Consider the following 19,260-nt stretch of genomic DNA (forward strand, 5'->3'; position numbering starts at 1 on the left):
TAGATGTGGGAGACGCAGGGCCTTACAGGTGCACTGAAGAGGGATGGAGTGTGGGCAGTGTCAGGGAAGGTGTCAGAGAGAAAGAAATGTGCAAGGTGAGGCTGAATGACTGGATGAGAATATAAATGCAACGACTAGAACTGGAGTCCAAGGTCTAGTTCAGTCCAGCATCCACACTGCATCAGGGATAAACCCCTAAAATAATAGGGGACCTCATTCTCTTCGTGAAAGAAAAGCTGGGTTTCCAAGTCCAAGGCAGGGCTGAGCCAAGTGATGAAAGTTTGAGGATGGGCACACCGTGGGGCAGGGAGCCAGGCACATCCTTACATGCAGTTATATTCCTGCCTGTACCAGTAACTGACTGTGTGGACTTGGGCCCGTCACTAGCTCTCTCCGGACTTGGGTTTCTTATCTATAAAAATAGGAAGGGAGTGGATTCTGAGCAATGATCTTAATGAGAACATGACCCCATTGCAGGGGCAATTTACTGTGTAGTGATGATTAGGTGCTCAGAGCACAGAGAGAAACTTAACAGAAAAAAATGTGGTCAGGACTTGAACCCTGCTTGATTCCAAAATCTGTTCCTTTTTTCCATAAGGCCATATAACTGTTTCACAATGTGTCTGGGAACTTCATAAAGAAGACTCCTGAGCTGTAACAAGAAGATGGGCACGATTTTAGTCGGTGGAGAAGAGCACAAAGGAAGCTGGGTACAGCAGAAACATAGGTGGGGAGGGAAGAGTGAGCCTGTCATGAAGAGGAGCCTCCCTGGTGGTGGTGGTGGTGGCCGGAAGGTCAGCTTGACCTGGCTGGGGCAGAGGAGTGACATTGGGGAATGGCTGGAGATGCAGATGCTTCTGTCCTCCAGGACATGGTGGTGGGAAGCAGAGGGAGGAATCAGGGCTCTGGGGTCCCAGCCCAAGCCCTACCAGTCAACGTGAGGCTGGCATGGCAGGTGGAGGAACTCCACTTTCAGCAAGGAAAAGGGCATAGTAAGAGTTGGGACAGCCAAGAGAAGCACTAGGGGCATGGACTGTGGTCTCTGAGGCTCTGGAAGATCATGGAAGTGAGGTGCTAGGCAGGGCCCTTATGGGAACAGAGATCCAAGATCCAGTTATCGGGACTGGGTAAAATCAAAGGCCCAGTTACTGAAATAAGTGAATATGGATCAATAATCCTGTCATATCTATTTTGTAGAGCACATATGCCAGCCACCATTCTGGGCACTGGGGATACATTGCCCAGAATGGTTGGTAAATGGTTCATGTAGAATCTTGTATTCATTGGTGAATGGTTCGTGTAGAATCTTGGCCTTCGGGGAGCTTACATTCTATCAGAAGAGACAGATAAACAGGCAAATTATAAAATACCAACTGCTATGAATCCAACTAAAGTAGCATACAGGAATAAAGCAATGGAGGTAGAATAATAGTTCCATTATTTTATATCAGCTCATCTGGGAAGGTACCTCCAAGGAAGTGGCAGGTGGGCAATAACCTGAATGAAGTAAAGGAGCAAGGGGTTAGGGGAAAAGCATTCCAGGTGGAGGGAACAACAGGGACAAAGGCCCTGAGGCAGGAATGTGCTTGATATATGACTGCAGGGAGGCCTTTGTGGTGCCAGTGTAATAAAATAGAAGGGGGAAGGGGGAAGAAATGAATTTGGAAAAGCAGCTAGGGGTCAAATCACATAGGCCTGTAGACTTCAGCGAGCAGTTTGGTTTCAATAATAGCAGCGGTTAACCTTTACAGAGCATGCAGTGGTGTACCGTCAGATAATCGGTATACATTTTACTAGTATTTTAAAAGTGTCTGCCTGGGGAAGTTGGTATGATTATCTCCATTCAACAGATGAAGAAACTGAGACTCAGAGAGATGCGATGGTTTAAGAGAAGGCTGTAGAATTAGTGATGGGGCCAGAATGTTAGGGTGTCCATATATTTCAGTTTGCCCTAAATGGTCCACTTAAGACTTCTAAGTAATTATTAGCCCATTTAGGCCTAGTGTTCCATTACCGAAATGCTAAGCAGGTGGGAATTATTTATATCCTACCGCTCAAGGTCATTGCCAAGATCTGATTGCAAAACTTCAAAAAATTGCAATCTCAGGCATAAATGGGTTAACAGCACCCCTTCTTACTCTCAAATATATCATCTACCTCCAAAATTAATACATTGGCATTCCAACCCCAAGTAACTCAGAATGCAACCATCTTTGGAGCTAACATCTTTAAAGAGGTGATTGAGTTAAAATGAAACCATTTTTGTGGGGCCTTAATCCAGTATGACTAGTGGCCTTTTAAAAAGAGGGAGAGAAACCATGATTCATGAACATAGAGAAATGACCATGTGAAAACACAGCAAGCAGGTGTCCATCTTCCAGCCAAGGAAAGAGTCCTAAAGGGAAGCCAACCCTGCCAGCCCCTGATCCTGGACTCCAGCCTCCAGAACTGTGAGAAAAAAAAATTTCTGTTGTTTAAGCCACTCGGTCTGTGGTATTTTGTTACAGCAACCTATGCAAAGTAATACAATTGCTTGCCTTCTCGAACTGGAACCCAGGACTCTGCTTGGGAAAGCCACATGCTGACCATCGTGCCATGCTGCCCTTCACTGCTGACATTCTCCTGCCCCACAAATCGCTATTGATCCTGGAATCTGAGCTGGGAGCTCAACCTGCAGGGGAAGGCAAAGCAGCAAGCTGCAGGTGAAGGCTGGACGATTGCTACAATAGCCATGTGTTTGCGTAACTGTGTACTAAATGGGGTGAATGTCTAACAGCATGTAGGTGTGAATCTGGGTGATGGGAAAGGGGAGCCAGAGGCTGAGCTGCTCAGAACAGTGCTGCAGAAAGAGCACCACCTTCTCATCAGAGATGCCTGCGTTCCTAGAGCCCCTGTGCTGGCCTCCTTCACACACTGCCCTCCCCATGTTGAATGGCCTGTTTATGCCTGGTACCCCACTGCCCATAAACACGTCCACCAGAAATGATAACTTTGCCACATATGAGATCCTGGGCCCTTGCATATCACAGTGAAAGTGGCTAAATGGGTTACATACCTGAGCTTTGGAATCACATACATGGGGTTTTGAGTTGTGACTCTTCTACTTTCTAGCTGTATAACCCTAGGCAAGAAACTTACCTTCACTGAGCCTCAGTTTTCTCATCTGGAAAATGGTAACAACAGTATCTACTTAACAGGGTTGTAGTGAGGACTCAGATAATACATGCAAAATGCCCAGCACAGTGACTGGCACATAGAAGGCACGTATTCATTAACATTAGCCATTAGTATTTCTAGGTTCTCTGTATGTGTTTGCAGAAGCTCTTGAACATCTGCCATCTGGGCCTTATCTGTCTTGTTCAACCTATGCATTCCAGTACATAGCATAATGCTTCACACATAATTAGAGCTTAATAAAAATTTCAAAGGATTTCATAAAATGACTGAATTAACAGGCTGCCATTTCTGCAGCTGTAAAATGAGAGGGCTAGCTTAGGATATCTCTGAACCCTCCTGAGCTGAGACAGAGTGGGATTCCAGGATGATCCCAGGAACGTATCTTTGTGATGCTCCACATTGGCCAGTCTTACTGTTTGCTTTGGTAGGTATTCTGAAAAACAGGGGCATGCTGAAGGACAGGCAGGGGAGGAAGTGGGTGCCAATTTACGTATGGGTCCTTGAGAAGCATCCATGCAGGGCACTAGGGCTTGGGACAGAACTCCACTTGCTGCCTGGCTCCTTGGCAGGAGGACAGGGCTGTTCCAGGCATCACCTGGGCACTGGTGACTGAGATAACCTCCAACCATTGCCTATCCTCTGTCCAGAAAGACACAAACAGAATGGAAACAGCAGAGACACTACCACCTTAAGTTGATAAGGTGCTCATCTGGGACGGAAACATACACACATGCCAGGTCCTCTCTCCAGCCTGTGCTCCAGTTGGGGTCGTTTCTCTGACTTTCCCTTATCTAGGCTCTGGCAGCATTGCTGGTTGGGAATCCATAACTAAGACTCACAGGTGAGGCCGAGGTCCGTCTGCTGGGGTGGCAGGAAAGGCAGAGAGAATGTATGAACCACTTTCCAGGTAAATGACATGCAGGGTTGGAATAGCTGAAGCAACTGGCTGTCTACCTTGTGCCAACTGCTTTCTCTCTGAGCCGTAGGATTTACACTGCTGAGAATGACAGGTCCATGGAGCACCAGAGGTCGGAGTCATATTTTGTTCCCCAGATGGGCTATCAGCTGCCCTTCACTTTCCTGAGGCAAGGAGGAAAATCTGGCATTTGGAGAGTCAGAGGGTGATTAGGCACGTGGACTTGCCCAGAGGCTCCTGTCCATGAAGGGTAGATCCATATCAGAGGTACAGGAAGAACCTGGGGCTGAAATTGTATTCTCTAAAGATAGCAGGATGCTCCCTCCCCGTTTTCAACCACAGGCCTCAGTCTTCTCCATAAGATGAGCAAAGTGCATGATGCCAAATCACACCACAACTGCAAGCAATTAGAAGTTTAGTGTCTGCCTTCCCTTCTAGAAAGTAAGTTCCATGAGGACAAGGGCTAGTTTTTTCTTGCTCTCCCTTGTACCTTCAATGCCTGGGATGCTGGAGATAGATATTTACTGTACTGTTGTGAAAGGGAGGAACAGAGACAGGGAGGAAAGGGGAGAAACTGATTGGCAAAGGGAGGTCTATTTTCCCATCACATAAGAGCTATGAGGTGGGTGAGATGGGGTTGCAGAGAAAAGAACCCGGTATCTGAGTCTGTGCTCACCCTCACCAGAACACTGTGCTAATTCCACAGACGGCTGGGAGAGGGATGATATTGCTGTCCCTCCGACCCCAGCGTCAATTGGGAACGTTTGTGGAGAAAGGAAACTTGATCCACCTCATAAGGGAAGGTGTGTCTTGGGCTCAGAAAAGCACCTCATGTCTTCTCTCTGGCCATGCTCAGGGTCCATGTCCCTTCCGATGGGGTGCTGGGCCGGGATGGAGGACCCTCCCTGCTTCCTTCCTCCTCTTCCTGAAGCCCTCCCCTGCCTCAGGTGGTGGTCCTTTCCCCCTTTTTCCCCCACACAGAGCCTGATTGCTAGCTTGCTTCTCAGTGGGTTGGTGAATAAGCCCTTGGGTGACATTAATTGCCATCAGGCATCAGAGGCCTAATGAGAATCATCTTCTTTGACGACTCCAGCACCTTCTATCCCCAGGGCCTCCAAGAGCTGGCCAGCTCTTCCCTGGCTGCACCTCCCAGCTCCAGACAGATGTGGGGGTGGGGGAAGGGCCAGAGCAACCCTCTGCAGGCCCCAGTACCAAGCGAGGCAGCAAGAGCCAGCAGCCAGGGAGGAGGAAGGCTTCCAGGAGAAACGCAAGCACATTTTCCAAAAGCAAAATGTCACTGTCCTGGATGAAAGGAAACTCTCAGGGTCAAGAGAGCTAGAATGGAGTCAGGCAGATGGAGGGCAGGGTTTGAGCACCCCAGAGGGCCTTGCTCTGACCTGGCCCCACACTCTCACTCTAGTTGAGTACAGAGGTATGGAGGGGTGACCCTCAAGATCCAGATCCCCCCCAGTAGGGACATGTCTATGGGGTTGAAGACCCTGTCCCTCCAGAGTAGGGTGGGATTGAAATTCACCCTCTGGGGATTGGAGCTGATACTCAATGAAGCTATAAATCATTGCCCTGGAGCCAATGCCTGGGTGACAGATGAGGGGTGAAGGTCTGATCCAGGCTGCACTCTAATGGAAAGGGCCTGATGGTAGGAACGAATATCACTCCAGCCACCCCTCCCCCTAGTCAGCAGGTGCCTGGGTGAGTGTGGAAGAGGGGCAGTTTCCCACCCCCATCTCATGCCTCTTTAAAGGCTTGCTAAACAACCTGTAGGAAAGCACGTTCCCTCCTCATCTCCGTCTTCCTTCCCCAGCAGCGGAATAAATAGATCTCCCACAGCTGCGTCCCGGACCCATCCCGCACGAAGCTGAGCCCCAGGGCCGCCGCGGCCCGAGAAGAGCTGGGCCCGGCAGCGAGGCTGATTCCCAGCCAGTGACCAGCGGAATATGGGGATGGGGGTAGGGTGCCCCCTACCCGCGCCTCTGGCAGAGCGGCTGCAAAACACCTCCGGCGCCCGGTGGGGAACGAGCATCCTTTGAAAACGGACATCAGTGACTGCGGTGGCGTCTACCCGGGAGAAACGCAGCCTTTGCAGCTGGCCGGCCCCACTCGGGCCCCAGCGCCAGACGGCGATGGGAAGGAAAAAAAATCAAACCTAAAACAGGGGCGAGCGAAATCGCGAGGTCGGCCCTTGCCCGTGTCTCATTAAGGAGCCGCGCGCGCCCCCAGGCTGGTAATGCGGAATGGACACGTGGACAGAGGAGGGGGAGGTAGGAGTCGGGGGAGTCTCCGTGGCGCGCGAGCAGTTGGCCGCGCGCTTCGGGGCCACGTGACCACGGGGAATCTGAGAGGGGAGGGGAGCGAGCGCGCCAAGCTCCGCGCCCGCTTCTGTCCGGGTGGGCGCTGAATCCCGGACGGAGGAGGAGGGCGGGCGAGCGCGAGTGTGTGTGTCTCTCTCGAGTCATTTACGGCGGAGCAGCCGGCGCGAGCGCCGAGGAGGCGGCGACAGCGGCGGCGGCTGCTTCGTGCAACTGTGGCTCCCCCCACCTCCTCTTCCTTTTTGCTCCTCGATTCTTCTCCCCCCACACACGTCCATGGGGAGCCGGTTCCCCTGCCGGCACCTCCTCTCCTGTTGGCCCCGTAGGCACCAGCTGCAGCTTTTCTGGACGCAGGCTGCGCGGGTGCAGGCTCCCCTGGCCCCTGGCGCCGCGCCTGCCTCTCGCCTCACGCAGCCCGGACTGGCGCGGCGATCCGCTTGCCCAAACTGAGTCGGAGAAAGCGGGAGCCGATGCCCGGCCGCACCGAGACAGCGGGCGAGCGGGCGTCCGGGGGCAGGACGGGGGCGGCGGGAAGAAGAAAGCGTCGGAGACTCTGAACCCCAGAAAAGTTCAAGGTTCGTGCAGGTCCCCCCAGGGAAGACGAAAAGCGAGGTGGGGTAGCGCGCCCCTCTGCTGAGACAGCGAGACCGGAGCGGAGAGAGGGGTGGCCCGGAGCTGTCGCGAGCTGGCAGAGCCCCTCTGCATCCTACAGCGTTTGTGGTCATCCAGCTGGAGTCGACGCCCTGGGCAGGAAGGGCTTGGGTCGGGGCGCATTAGCCAGCTTTCTCTCTCCCTCGCTTCTGCAAGCCCCATCTCCATGGGGCAGTCCGTTCCGGCCGCGCCACCCTTGCCCAGCCGCCGAGCTGCTGCCCCGGCAGGCAGCGCTGAGCCGGCCTGTGTGGAGCCCGGGCCCTGACTGGAGAAAGCGCGCTGGAGCCGAGGAGCGAGCCCTGCGAGGGGACAAACATCTGGCCGCCCGTCTCGGGCATCCGGTCTGGGCGTCGCCTAGGGTAGTGGCGACCTGCGTCGCCGGTCTCAGCACTGCACAGAAACTTTTCCTTCTCCAGATGGATTAAAGTTGCCTGGATTTTCTCTTTCTTTGAGAAAGACAGCATTCATTTGCACCTGACCTGGGATTTTTATGCTGGGCTGCTGCAGGGGCTTGGAGGAAGAAAGCGGCGCTATCTATGTGGGGTTACTACTGGAGCGGAGGAAACCGGGGCTTGCTTTGGAAGTCTGCACCCTCGAGCGAGTTCGGACTCGAGCTGGGCCGTGGGGCCCGGGGATTCAGCACTGGGCTCTAGGCGGGACGCCTGCAGCCACCGGGCTCGGGACCGCACGTGCGGCTCCCCCCGCGCTTCGCAGATCCTGCAGGGGGCACCAGCTGGGGGAGGTGGAGGCTCCTCCTGCCCGAAGCTGCGCCCCCACCGGCTCCGAGGGTGTAGTCGCCAGCGCCTGGGACGCCCCCTCCCCGCAAAGTGTCCCCGAATTGCACTCTCTGGCCCCGGAGCTGCATCTGAGACAGCCGGGCACCACGGCCGCCCCGAGTTGGATGTGACCAAGCCCAGCCTGGGGCCAAGTCGTCGTCGACTGTTGCCCTCTCGGACCCCTCCCACCCCCGCCTCGGCCATGGCCCCGGGGATGTCGGGCCGCGGCGGCGCCGCCCTGCTCTGCCTCTCTGCGCTGCTAGCCCACGGTAAGTGTCACGGCGCTGACTCGGGGTGAGGATGCGGCAGGCGCCGCTGGAGGGGCACGGGGAAGACTGGGGAGAGGAGCACCCACACCCCCTGGACTCGCAGCCGCTACTCAGGGCTTGGCGTCTCGGGCTGCAGCTCGAGTTACCGCCAGCCCCCGAGCCCTCTGGCGAGCCCCGCTGAGGGGACCGAGCCCGGCGCCAGAAAAGGGTGGGGGGAGGGCGTCGCTCCAGTCCTCTCCGGGTTATAAAGAAAGGTTCCAACCCGAGGGGCTGGGGGCGTGTCCGCCCACGGAAATCTAGAGGGATCCGAGGGATCCTCCGGATCGCGTCCCGGCAGACTCCCGGCCCCGTCTCTCCCTGCGGCCGGCCGGGCTGGGGGCTGTTGGGATCCGCCGGCATCGCGTCTTTCCCCGCCCGGGGCGCGCAGGCCGGTGCGGGGCCGCGCCGCCCGCCGCCTTGCTTCCTGCGGCGGTCCTCGGGAAAGGAAGTGGAGTGACTCGGGGCGCGCGAGCCGCCGCGGCTCGCCCGCCCGCGGTCCTGTGAGCTGCATCTAAATGGCCGGCTTAGGCGAGCCCGGAGGGCGGGGGTCTGGGCACCGGCACAGGCCGGGGCCGCTGGCGGCGCGCGGAGGGAGCGGGCTCCGCGCTCTCGCGTTCTGCAATCTGTTGCGTCTGCTCCCCAGGCTCGCCCCGGGCTCCGCGGTAAAGGGGGTGGGAGAGGGAGAGACAGGGGTTGGCGCGCTGTGGCGGTGGGACAGCGGGCATACGGGTGGGGGGTAGCGGGTCTTTGAACAGCCCCCCCAGAGTGGGAACTCAGACCAGACGGAAAGAGGCTGCAGCGGGCCTTCCGCAAGCTGGAGACGCTCCACGAGGCGAGGGGCGCAGATCGAGGTGGGAGGGAGAGAGCTCCGAGAGGAGGATGGAGAAACGGGGCCCTCTGCCCCCACCCAACGTGAAACCAACAGACCTGGGATACATTTTCCCAACCAGCAAGGCGTGGCGGGGTTGGGGGGCGGGCGTGGTGTTTCGATGCCGCACGCTGAGGGATGAGTCTCAGGAAGGATGGAGGGCGCTTAGATGGAGAGGTTAGTGGACTCCCCGCATTGGTGGAGCGCCCTCGATGTGCCGAGCTCAGCTCTTGCTCAGATCTGCCCAGTCCCTAAGAGCCTGCCCAAGCTCGCCAGGAGTGTGCCCAGGGACTCTAACCAGCGGCCTCTCTCACCCTGACCAAAGCGCATTCTCGAGGTTGAAAGAATAAGAAAAGGAATGGGCTCTCGGAATCGTAGGGTCTTGGGGCTAGAAGCGGGGAGGGGGGAGCAGGCCGACCTCCGTCTACGGATGGATTGGTTATTCCCGGCTGCGGGTGACTTCAGCGGCGTTGTTTTGCGTTCAGTTCGCCAGAGACAGCTAACCTCAGTTCTTTATGGGAGGAATGGGCAGACCAGCGTGCCAGCAGCGGGGCGAGGGTGAGGTGGGGGAAGGTGGAAGTGCCAGCGGGGGAACCAAAAATCTCTAGGCTCTGTGTGCCACCCTGAATGGGGGTGGGGGAGAGGGAGGTGGGCTGCCTGTCTGCGCACTGGAGCCGCATGGGCTTCACTTGTGACCTAGCACCGGCCGGCGAGGACTTTCCCTGCCCAGTAAGAGGAAGCCCAGAAACCGAGGCCTGGGTCTAGGTGGGTTCTTCCCCTCTACTTACATTTTGCTCTGAGTTCCCTTCCCAAAACCCAGCAATGGCCTCACCTCAAACGCTAGTGATAGGCAGCTTAAACTCTGTCATTAGGGCCCCTCTGCCCACCTTCCTGATCCTGAGCCTGGAATTAAGGATCCCTTTCCCTTCCTCACCTGCCAGAATCCTGCCTGTTCCTAAGATGCACTTTAGCTGGGCCTTTGCGTCCTGGATGCCTTCCCCTGGTCTTGGTCTTGGCCTTGGCCTGCTTTTTCCCTTAGGCACCAGTGCACCCTCTGTGCTCCATTAGTCCTGGATTGGTGGAGGCAGAGCCATGGGCTATTCCCTGTCTCTCCACACAGCCAGCGCCTAACACAGTGACAGCACACATAAGGGCAGAGGGCTTGGCTGTCTGAGCAGAAAGAAGGCATTTGAGGACCCTATGGTCCCCCTGCTGAGCAGACATTTCCCCTCCTGACTCTCTGGCTCCCTTTCCAAGCTCCTTCGCTGAGTCCTGAACTCCTTTCTCCATCCCATGTCTCAGGCTCCCCTACTTCAGAGACGGGTGCCGGCACATACTTAAAGGATCCCCCAGATAAGTAAGGCCAGCATGATAGAAATCCCCCAATAAAACCCCATCTGCCCTGGGCCTCCCTCCTCCAGGGCTGCCTGATGCCCACCTAGCCACCCCTTCCCTCTGTTAAGAACAGGGTACAGGGACTTAATCTCCCTTCAAGCTCACTCTTGATTGGGGTTTCTGGGCTTTTCTAAAATGCTGGGAGATAGAGGGACAGTTGCAGTTTGCTGTGCCTGGCAGGCAACAGAGGCCACAGGGTTCTGACCACACAGCCAGACTGGGAGCCAAGTAGCTTGGGTTTGTTTCTGTCTGACTCTGGCGCCACCGGGCAGGGTGACCTTGGACTGCCTCCCTCACATTCCCCGTCTTCCACAGCCAGTGTGGTCTCTGGCCCGTCTCTCCCCTTCACAGTTTGCGCCAGGACTCCTGGACAGAGGCCATGTGTGAATGAAGCCCCACCACCTTTACAGGGCCCAGTTCAGCCCATGAGGTAGGCAGAGTGGTGTGTCTGGGAACTTCTGCGCTGTTCCCAGTCTCCAGCTGTCTTCCAGGGAACATCTGTGAATGCCACTTTCTTGTATGTCATCTTTGGGGAGACTTCCAGCCCCCTTGTTAGTTCGAATAGGAGTTTGGGGGGCAGGGTGATGGATAAATCTGGTAAGAAAGCTGATTATGTCAGCTCCCTACTCAGGAACCCTTACTGGCTCCCCACTACCTATAGGATCAAGGGTATGATCATTGCCCTGGCATCCAAAGCCCTTTATGATCTTGTCCCAGTCCACATCTTCACTTCCATGATACTGTGCCCTGTGAGGTATTGCTTTTCTCGCCTTCCTGCCTTTCTGCTTTTGCATCCACCAGCCCCTCCATCTAGAATACTCTACCTCCAGAAATCCTTACTTAACCTTCAAAGCTGAGTTCAAATGTCACCTCCTCCAGGAAGCCTCCCTAGTTTACCCCCTAGCTTCTCACTGGCAGCCCCCATACCCCAGTAGAAATAAATGAACTTTTTCCAGGACTTCTTTGGCACTTTATGCTACTTTTCTAGCATTCCTTCCTCATAGGCTGCTGTGTGAAGCCTATACATGGGCATGCTTACCTGTGTAATCCTCCTGATCCCCACGTTCTTGCATTTAGGGCAGGAGCCATGTCTTCTCTGTGTTTGCATGACTCTCCAGTGTTTGGCATATAGCAGGTGTTCAGAAGAAATGGATGGAGTGGGAGGACAGCTCTATATCAAGGGACCCTCTCAGCATTAGTTGAAAAGGGAGCTCCGGGGTAGAGGGCAGAAGAGGGGCAGGGGAGGAGACAGGCAGAGATACCACATAAGCGAGCAAGAGGGTGGAGCAGGCCCACGCCATGCCCCATACAAGATCCACATGTCTCAGGTGACATGTTACAACATGGTCTCACAGGATACAAGTGTAGTGTCCAGGGTCATTCTGAAGACATGATTTCAAAACATGTGTCCTCACCTCTGTGATCCCCAGCCCAGCAACCTCGAGTTTCCTCTATGGGTTGTGTCCACACACCCGACCCCCAGTCCCCCGATCACCCAAGCCCTGAGCCCTTTTGGAGATGCAGGAGGAACACAGCAGGACAGGGTAAGCACCAGCCGTTGGGAGGCGTGAGGGATGATGCTTGCCTCTCCTCTCCCACACCCATCTTCCTTCTGGCCACACGCAGCCGTATTCCACAACACAGCCTTGTTAATGTTTAAGACCAGTAGGTGGGGATATGTTATAAACTTGGTGGCAGAAAATGAGCTTTATTGGAATCCATTCTGAGGACGGCTGGTGCTTCGCCGTGGGAGATAAGGCCACTGTGGAATACCAGAGCTGGACTTGGGTGTCTCTTAGGCCCTTGCCGGGGGCCTGTCTGGAGCTGATAGACCCTGGACCTCAGATTAGTAGTGGGTGCCGGCGATGCTGCAGAAACTGAAACCCTGAGAGGCACCAGCTCCCACCACTGGGGTCTAGCCCACCTACCTGGGGCAGGGGAGTGTGCACTGGGAGCAGAGTCTCACCTTGTTGCCCTGCATATAGTGATGTTCACAACACTGAAAGAGGAACCACCAAATCCAACCTCATGTGGATGAGGAAATGGACACATAGGAAAGGGACTGGCCAAGGTCACTCTGCAAGTTTGTTCTGGAATCAGAATAAGCACCAGAGCCCAAATGGGGCTCCTGGCTTGGCTGTCTGCCCCAGACTCCTCAACAGATTCCACCACCTCTACTATCCCCTCTCTGCAACTTCTTCCAATGATGGGCTTCTAGCCTCAAGCCAGCCTCTGGTTGTAAGCAGTCGTGATCATCAATCACCAGTAGCATTCCTTAATAAACCTTACCAAGAGCTATGAAAGAAATGTGAGGGGTTCCAGACCTGATCCCCAGCTCTCTTTCAATAGCTCAAAGTCCAATTGCCGGGGATGAGACGAAGGTCCAAAGTCTTGAAATTCAAAGCAGTTTGAAATCACACAGTCCTCAGGATACAGGATCTCTGGGTTCAAACCCTCACTTTGTTATCAGTTTGCTGTGTGGCCACAGGAATTTCACCTACTTCTCTGAGTCTTGTTTTCCTGCTCTCCCAAATGAGAGAGGGTGGTGCTCTCCAAGCCCCCTTCCCACTCTTTTGTTCTGTGATGGAGAAGCCCCTTCCTACCTCCTTCATCTTCCTCTGCCCAAGCCCACGCCTCCCTCCCCTGATGCCTGCAGCAGATGCTAACAAGTGGATGTGATTCTTCCTCCCCATTTCCTCCCCAGGGTCTTCCTTACTTCTTCCTTGCCCGTGTTTAACACAGAATTTTAATAAGAGATTAATGAACCAGTTGTGTGTGTGTGTGTGTGTGTGTGTGTGTGTGTGTGTGTGTGTTTAGGAACATAAATTTCTTTAAAAATGTTCCTTCTCTGTCTTTTTAGATGAAAAAGAAAAGTAGGCCTTCCTATCACCAATTCAGCTGGCTCTGCCATACTCCAGCAGGACACATCTCCCAAGGATGGGACAGTGTATCACAGAGCTCCAGCACTCAGCTAGCTACTGCATGGGTCTCTGGGGAACAAGTGGACTGCCCAGAGAAAGGGCGGACCTAGACAAGTGAGGTCAATGTCGTGACGAGTGGGGACAAGCAAGCCATTAGAGTGGTCTCACGACCCACGATCCGAGTCCAGGCATCATTATCTCCTTTACACACTTCCACCCCAGACCCTGGGGGCTAGCAGACAACCCAGCAAGATGAAGTGGAAAATGGAAGCAGTTACCTAGATAGTGCTTGTTGCATGAATGAATGAGTGCAAGGATGAATAATTCAATGCCAAAAAAATAAGGAAGTAGAAAAGATAATTGAAGAAAATCTTTTTTTGCCTAAATTGTCTAGGTTATTGCCTGCCCTTGAAAAGTTTTGCTTTTTATCAAACTTTAATCCTTCCTGCTGCATTGTCACCCACGCCTTTTTGGCCTGTGAGAATGAGCAAATGGTTATTCTCTTCTCTTACATGACTTTTTCTGTTCAGTTCAAACTGATGGCAGTGGGCAGGATATGTGCTTGCTGGCAGAATTTCTCAGATTTTCTGTTTCCCTGGCCCTGTCTTTTGTGACCACTGGAGCTGGGAGAATGATGTACCCAGTGTTACCAGGATGGAGAGGATTATTCTTAAAATGGTCCAGGTTCTCAGCAGTATCTCCATCCAAGAATCCCAGAACTGAACTTCAGACCCCACAGGGCCCTGTCCCTGAGAGAACAGGCAGCTAGGATACCCCACTCTTACCCCCAAACCCCTCCCCAGGCACACAGGCCTGGAGCTGGCCAAACCTTAAACAGAATCAGTGACAGTCACACTGAGTGGCAACCTCTCTCCTTTTCTGAAGAAGAAAAGAGGAGGGGGGAAATGGTTCTTGGACTTGGGGAGCACCCAGTATAACAAGGGAGGCACAGTCCCATCTCCAGAGAGGCCCCAATATGATGGGGGAGACACAGCTCCAGACCTCAGGGGTAGCCTTTCTTCCTTGCATGATGAGGGTCTGATAGTGAATGATGACCACTTTGCCCAGAGATTGTGGGACCCCACAGCCTTCTCAGCCCCTCCTGGTCTCCCCTTTCCCCACTTCAGTCCCCAGGGTTCTGGGGGAGCCTGGCTCTGGTCCAGAAACCAGTGTATTTTTAGTGGCTTGGTACAGGGGACACAGTGGCCTTGTCATGGTGAAAGGATGGTGTCGGTGGGAGGTAGGAGCGCAGGTGCACACTCATGTGCACACCCACTCAGTCACGGTCACACACTGCTACACGAGCATTCTAACACTTCTCCAGTTCATATCCATGATGGCATCTGATTGTCACAGTGGCTGCTATCTGAAGGCAGCACTGTGATTCCCTTCTTATGAAGGGCAAAGCTGAGGCTCAACAGAGTCCTGGTCACGCTGGCTCTTGAAGTCAGGTGTTCTGACCCTGCCTTCGGAGGTCTTCTTGTCATACCTCTCTGTCTTCTGCAAACAGAATCAGCACAGATGCAGGTGGGCAGCCATGTGGTTCCATATACCTGAGTGAGCTCTACCCCATGCTGTCAGGGCCTACTGACCCCTCCAGTTTCCTCCTGAGACTTTACCCTCGCCCGCCATGCTGCTTTCAGTCCCTTGAATAAGACATGCTCTTTTTGCATGTCACAGTCTTTGTACATGCTGTTCCCTCTCACCAGAACACTCTTCTCTCCATTGCCTACTCAGCTTTCAGGCCAGAGCATATCCACCACTTCTTCCTGGAAGCCCATCCCTATTCTAAGAAGAACAAGGACCCACTACTCACTGCAACTCATTGCAGATTTGCCATGGTTTTAATTCTTCATTGCCTGGCTTCCTGCTGGCTGAAAGCTCAGATGGACCTGGACCATGTGTGGTCTCTTCCCTGTCTCTGTAGTCCCAGTCTGTCTGGGAGGGGATGTCTGGAATAAACTAGGCAGTCAATGACTTATCAAATGAATCAATGAATGAACCATTGTACACATACATGTACCTAGAGACATCGTCACTCAACAAGTATTCAGTTAGTGCTTACTACGGGCCAGGCACTGTTCTAGGCACTTGGTTGTAGACAGTGCACACAACAAAAATCCCTGTACAAATGGTGGGTGGGTGTGTGTGTCAGGGGAGGGATGTGCAATATACATTCTTAAATATGCTGGAGGTGGGGAAGGCAGACAGTAAATGATAAATGCATTGAATAAGTGAATTATATATGTTGAAAGGCAACAAGTGGTTTTTGTTGTTGCTGTTGTTGTTTTTCTGAGATGGAGTCTTGTTCTGTCCCCCATGCTGGAGTTCAGTGGTGCCATCTCGGCTCACTGCACCACTGCCTCCTAGGTTCAAGTGATTCTCCTGCCTCAGCCTCCTGAGTAGCTGAGATTGCAGGTGCATACCACCACACCTGGTTAATTTTTGTATTTTTAGTAGAGACAAGTTTCACCATGTTCGCCAGGCTGGTCTCGAACTCCTGACCTCAGGTGATCCACTCACCTTGGCCTCCCAAAGTTCTGTGATTGTAGGCAAGTGACATATATATATACACACACACACACACACACACACACACATATTAAGACAGGGAAGCAGAGTAAGGGAAATTGGGAATTCTAAGGTGGGTGTGAGTAGAAGAGGGATGCGCAGCAGTAATACCAATGACCATTTGATAGAATGTCCTTCAGCAACGATGTTAAGGAGGTAAATACCCGAGAGCCTTCGCGGCAGAGGGACCAGCCAGTATAAGAGCCCTAGGGGGAGTGTGCTTGACCATTCAAAGAGCAGTAAGGAGGCCAGTGGGGCAGAGCACCTCAATGGACTGGGAAGGAGGAGGAGATGGGGCTGGGGGCACCCTGGTAGGACAGTGATTGGCAGGCTGAGGGAAATAGGGAGCTGTCATGAAGGAGGCCACAGGCCGGGTGCTCTCATCTCCCCAGGGCATTCAGGATGCTAAGCAACCTTCAATTGCTTTCACAGATTTGGATTTTCTTACTAATTACCTACCATTACAAAAAAAAAACAGTTCAGGGGCAGTGATTACATGCACTTGTTTGGCCTGTCTGATCTTACACCACTCTGATTTGGGAAGTGTGACAGTGGCAGGTCCAGGGACCCTTGCGTTCAGGGACTGCAAAGTCAACTTCTGAGTCCCTGAGCAGCCCGCAATGGCCCTGGGTTACCTGTTGCTCTGACCTCACTGCCTGTCACCGTTCTATGTCTGCCAGTGCCTTAGTTGGTGGTCCCTCTGCCCACCACTGGAGCCCTGCCACCTCACGACTGCTGCAGCCCACGCCTCCTCGCCAAGGAGGTGACCCGCCCCAGGATGACCCACATTGTCCCCTGCTCTGTCCCTCCTGGGGAGAGTCTGGCTTATGGGGTCTTTGTCCAAAAAGAAGGAAGTGTTGGATTGGAAATAGGAAAAATGGCCATTTTCTCAGCGCCAACACAGCAGAGAAATGATCTCAATTTTCTATGACTGTACTCGGCAGGAGAAAAGCTGCCATCAGCCAGCCCCGTGCAGGAGAGGTCTGAAATGCTGTGGGAGTTGGTGGGGTGAGAGACAAGGGGACTGGCATAGTACAGAGGGTTGGGCTCCCTTCGGGGGCATAGTCAGCCCTCCTGCCTGGGAAGTTCACCCCACCTCCAGCCACCAATGACCACACACTGTGTCTGAGCAGTTACCGAACTAGCTAGTTATCTCAATAGTCACTTATAAACTGAGCACCTGCTATGAGCCACACCCTGTGCTGGACACCAGGAATCTTCCCCCTGGGACTGGCTGTGGACTCTGTTCTGGCGGCTTGGTCGCGGCACTCATAGCTTTCCTCCTCTACTCTCACCCTTTCCCTACACTCAACTCTAAAACCAAACTCTCTGTCTTCCTCACTTCCACATCTGCACAGATTGTAATAAAATGCAGAGTCATAGACATGTTGCAAAGGATACCGAGCATTGTGGAGGAAGAGGGAGAAATCTCATTACTGTTAGAGGGATCCAGGGAGGCTTCATGGAAGAAGTGCCACTTTAGGAGCCCTTGACTAAGTTCAAGAATTCTCCTTCTGAAGACTAATCAGTCAGCATCCACTGTCTGATACCCTGGGTAAGATAAAAACACAGGGCAAAAATAGTCACTGGCTAACTAACACTCAGAGTCTTGGTGGGAGAGAGCCAGGCTGCCTGTGAAGAAATAGCAAGATATGATACTAAATTCAGGGTATGTAATTGGTAACTCTTTATCTGGGTGATCTTTAAAGACCCCTCGGAACTATGGCCCAATGTTCCATGGAGTGCTGGGAGCTGTAGAGAGTTATGGAATAAGGGAGTGACATGATCAAAGCAGGGTTCTCAACAGTGACTTGGTCAGGGAACAGTTGGCAGATGGGAGCAAGGCTGAAGGAAGTGTTGCAGCATCTGATCTGGGAGTGGGGGTCTTAGGATGAGAAATGAGCACTAGAAGTCATCCAAGGCACCACCACACAGCAAAGAGCTCACCTTTAGAACCAGAGTGATGTGTCTGAATGTGAGTGCTGGTTCTGCTGCTTACCAGGAGCCTGACTTAGGTTTCCACTCCTTGGTTTCCAGCTCTGTAAGACTGGATGGCAAATTGAAGGTACAGAGCCCACGGCAAGAAGGCTCAGTACTTGGAAACGTCTTTATTATTTTAGCAGCCAAGGCCCGGAGAGCAGAAGGGACATGCCTGTGACTTCATGGCCAGTTCTGACCCCTTGGGGTACAGGAGCATCTTTATGGTCCAGTCAGGAGTTCTGAAGAACATGGCCAAGTAGGAGAACCTAGAGAGAGATGGGACCTCTCTTGCTATTTTTTTTTTTTGAGAGACAAGGTCCTGCTCTGTCACCCAGGCTGGAGTATAGTAGTATGATCACGGCTGGCTGCAGACTCAACTTCCTGGTTTCAAACAATCCTCCCACCTCCACATTCCCAAGGAGCTGGGACTACAGGCATGTGCCATCACACCTGGCTAATTTTTAATTTTTTTCTCTCCCTGGGGGCTTGCCCTCGTTGCCCAGTCTGGCCTCAAACTCCTAGCCTCAAGTGATGCTCTGGCCTTGGCTTCCCAAAGTATTGGGATTATAGGCATGAGCCACTACATCTGGGCTCCCTTACTATTGTTAATGGAGAGCCAGCCTCCCTCCTCATTCCTCACCCAACAGCCAGCCAGCGGCTGAAGGAGCAGATCCACACAGGTGTTACTGCCAGCATTTGAGCCCCAGGAAGGCCTTAGGAACCAGTCATGCCAGAGAATGGTGGTGGGTCTTCAAGTCACACAGACGTAGGTTCAAATGGTGTGGGTTGCCTGCCCTGCTGCAGTATAGCTGGGTGACCCAGGAGCACTTGCCTGGCATCTCCCTGAGCCTCCCTTTCCCCATCTGCAAAATGGGAATAATATCCTCTCTCAGGCTGGGCTGCCACGTAAATGAGATCCCACGGTGTGTTTGGAAGTATCCAGAATGAATGCTATGTGTTTGCTGCAGGGGCTCGGTAATCTGGGATCTTTCCACCCTTTCTTGCCTAGAGCCAGGCCTTACTGCTGGGAAGCATGATTAAGACAGTCCCAAAGACTTCCCGGAGAGCTGTTTTTTGGTGGTTGCTTTTTTTTGTTTTGTTTTGCTTGGGGTCTTTTTTTTTTTTTTACCCTTGATGCTTCCTAGCAACGTGCTGCTTGTTTTAAAAACAGCAGTGGCCAGCTGCTGGCTCCCTTCCTTCCCCCTTTCCTTCCCAGGAAAGCAGTCACAGGCATTGCCCCGTGTTCCCAGTGCCTCTGCAGCCCACCTGGGGTGGAGGAGGCATTCCTCAGTCCGGCAGCTGGCCCCCACCACAATGCCAAAGTTGTACCCAGCTGGCAAGGCCACTGCTTCCTGAAATTTGCGGCCACC

At 53.5% G+C, this 19,260-nt stretch overlaps 1 protein-coding gene across 1 annotated transcript in view; it reads left to right on the forward strand.

The window, feature by feature from the left end:
• The first annotated feature begins 6,561 nt into the window (after positions 1 to 6,561).
• The window catches only part of TMEM132E (transmembrane protein 132E), a 67,919-nt gene continuing 55,220 nt past the window's right edge, over positions 6,562 to 19,260 (forward strand). Inside the window, exon 1 of the mRNA XM_012449240.2 lies at positions 6,562 to 8,116. Within this exon, the coding sequence (XP_012304663.2) occupies positions 8,050 to 8,116 (67 nt within the window). The 5' untranslated portion in view covers positions 6,562 to 8,049. The remainder of the gene's footprint in view (positions 8,117 to 19,260) is intronic.

This window comes from Aotus nancymaae, unplaced genomic scaffold, assembly GCF_030222135.1.
Source record: "Aotus nancymaae isolate 86718 unplaced genomic scaffold, 86718_ANA_hifiasm-v0.15.2.pri h1tg000072l, whole genome shotgun sequence".
In the NCBI taxonomy this organism is placed as follows: domain Eukaryota; kingdom Metazoa; phylum Chordata; class Mammalia; order Primates; family Aotidae; genus Aotus; species Aotus nancymaae.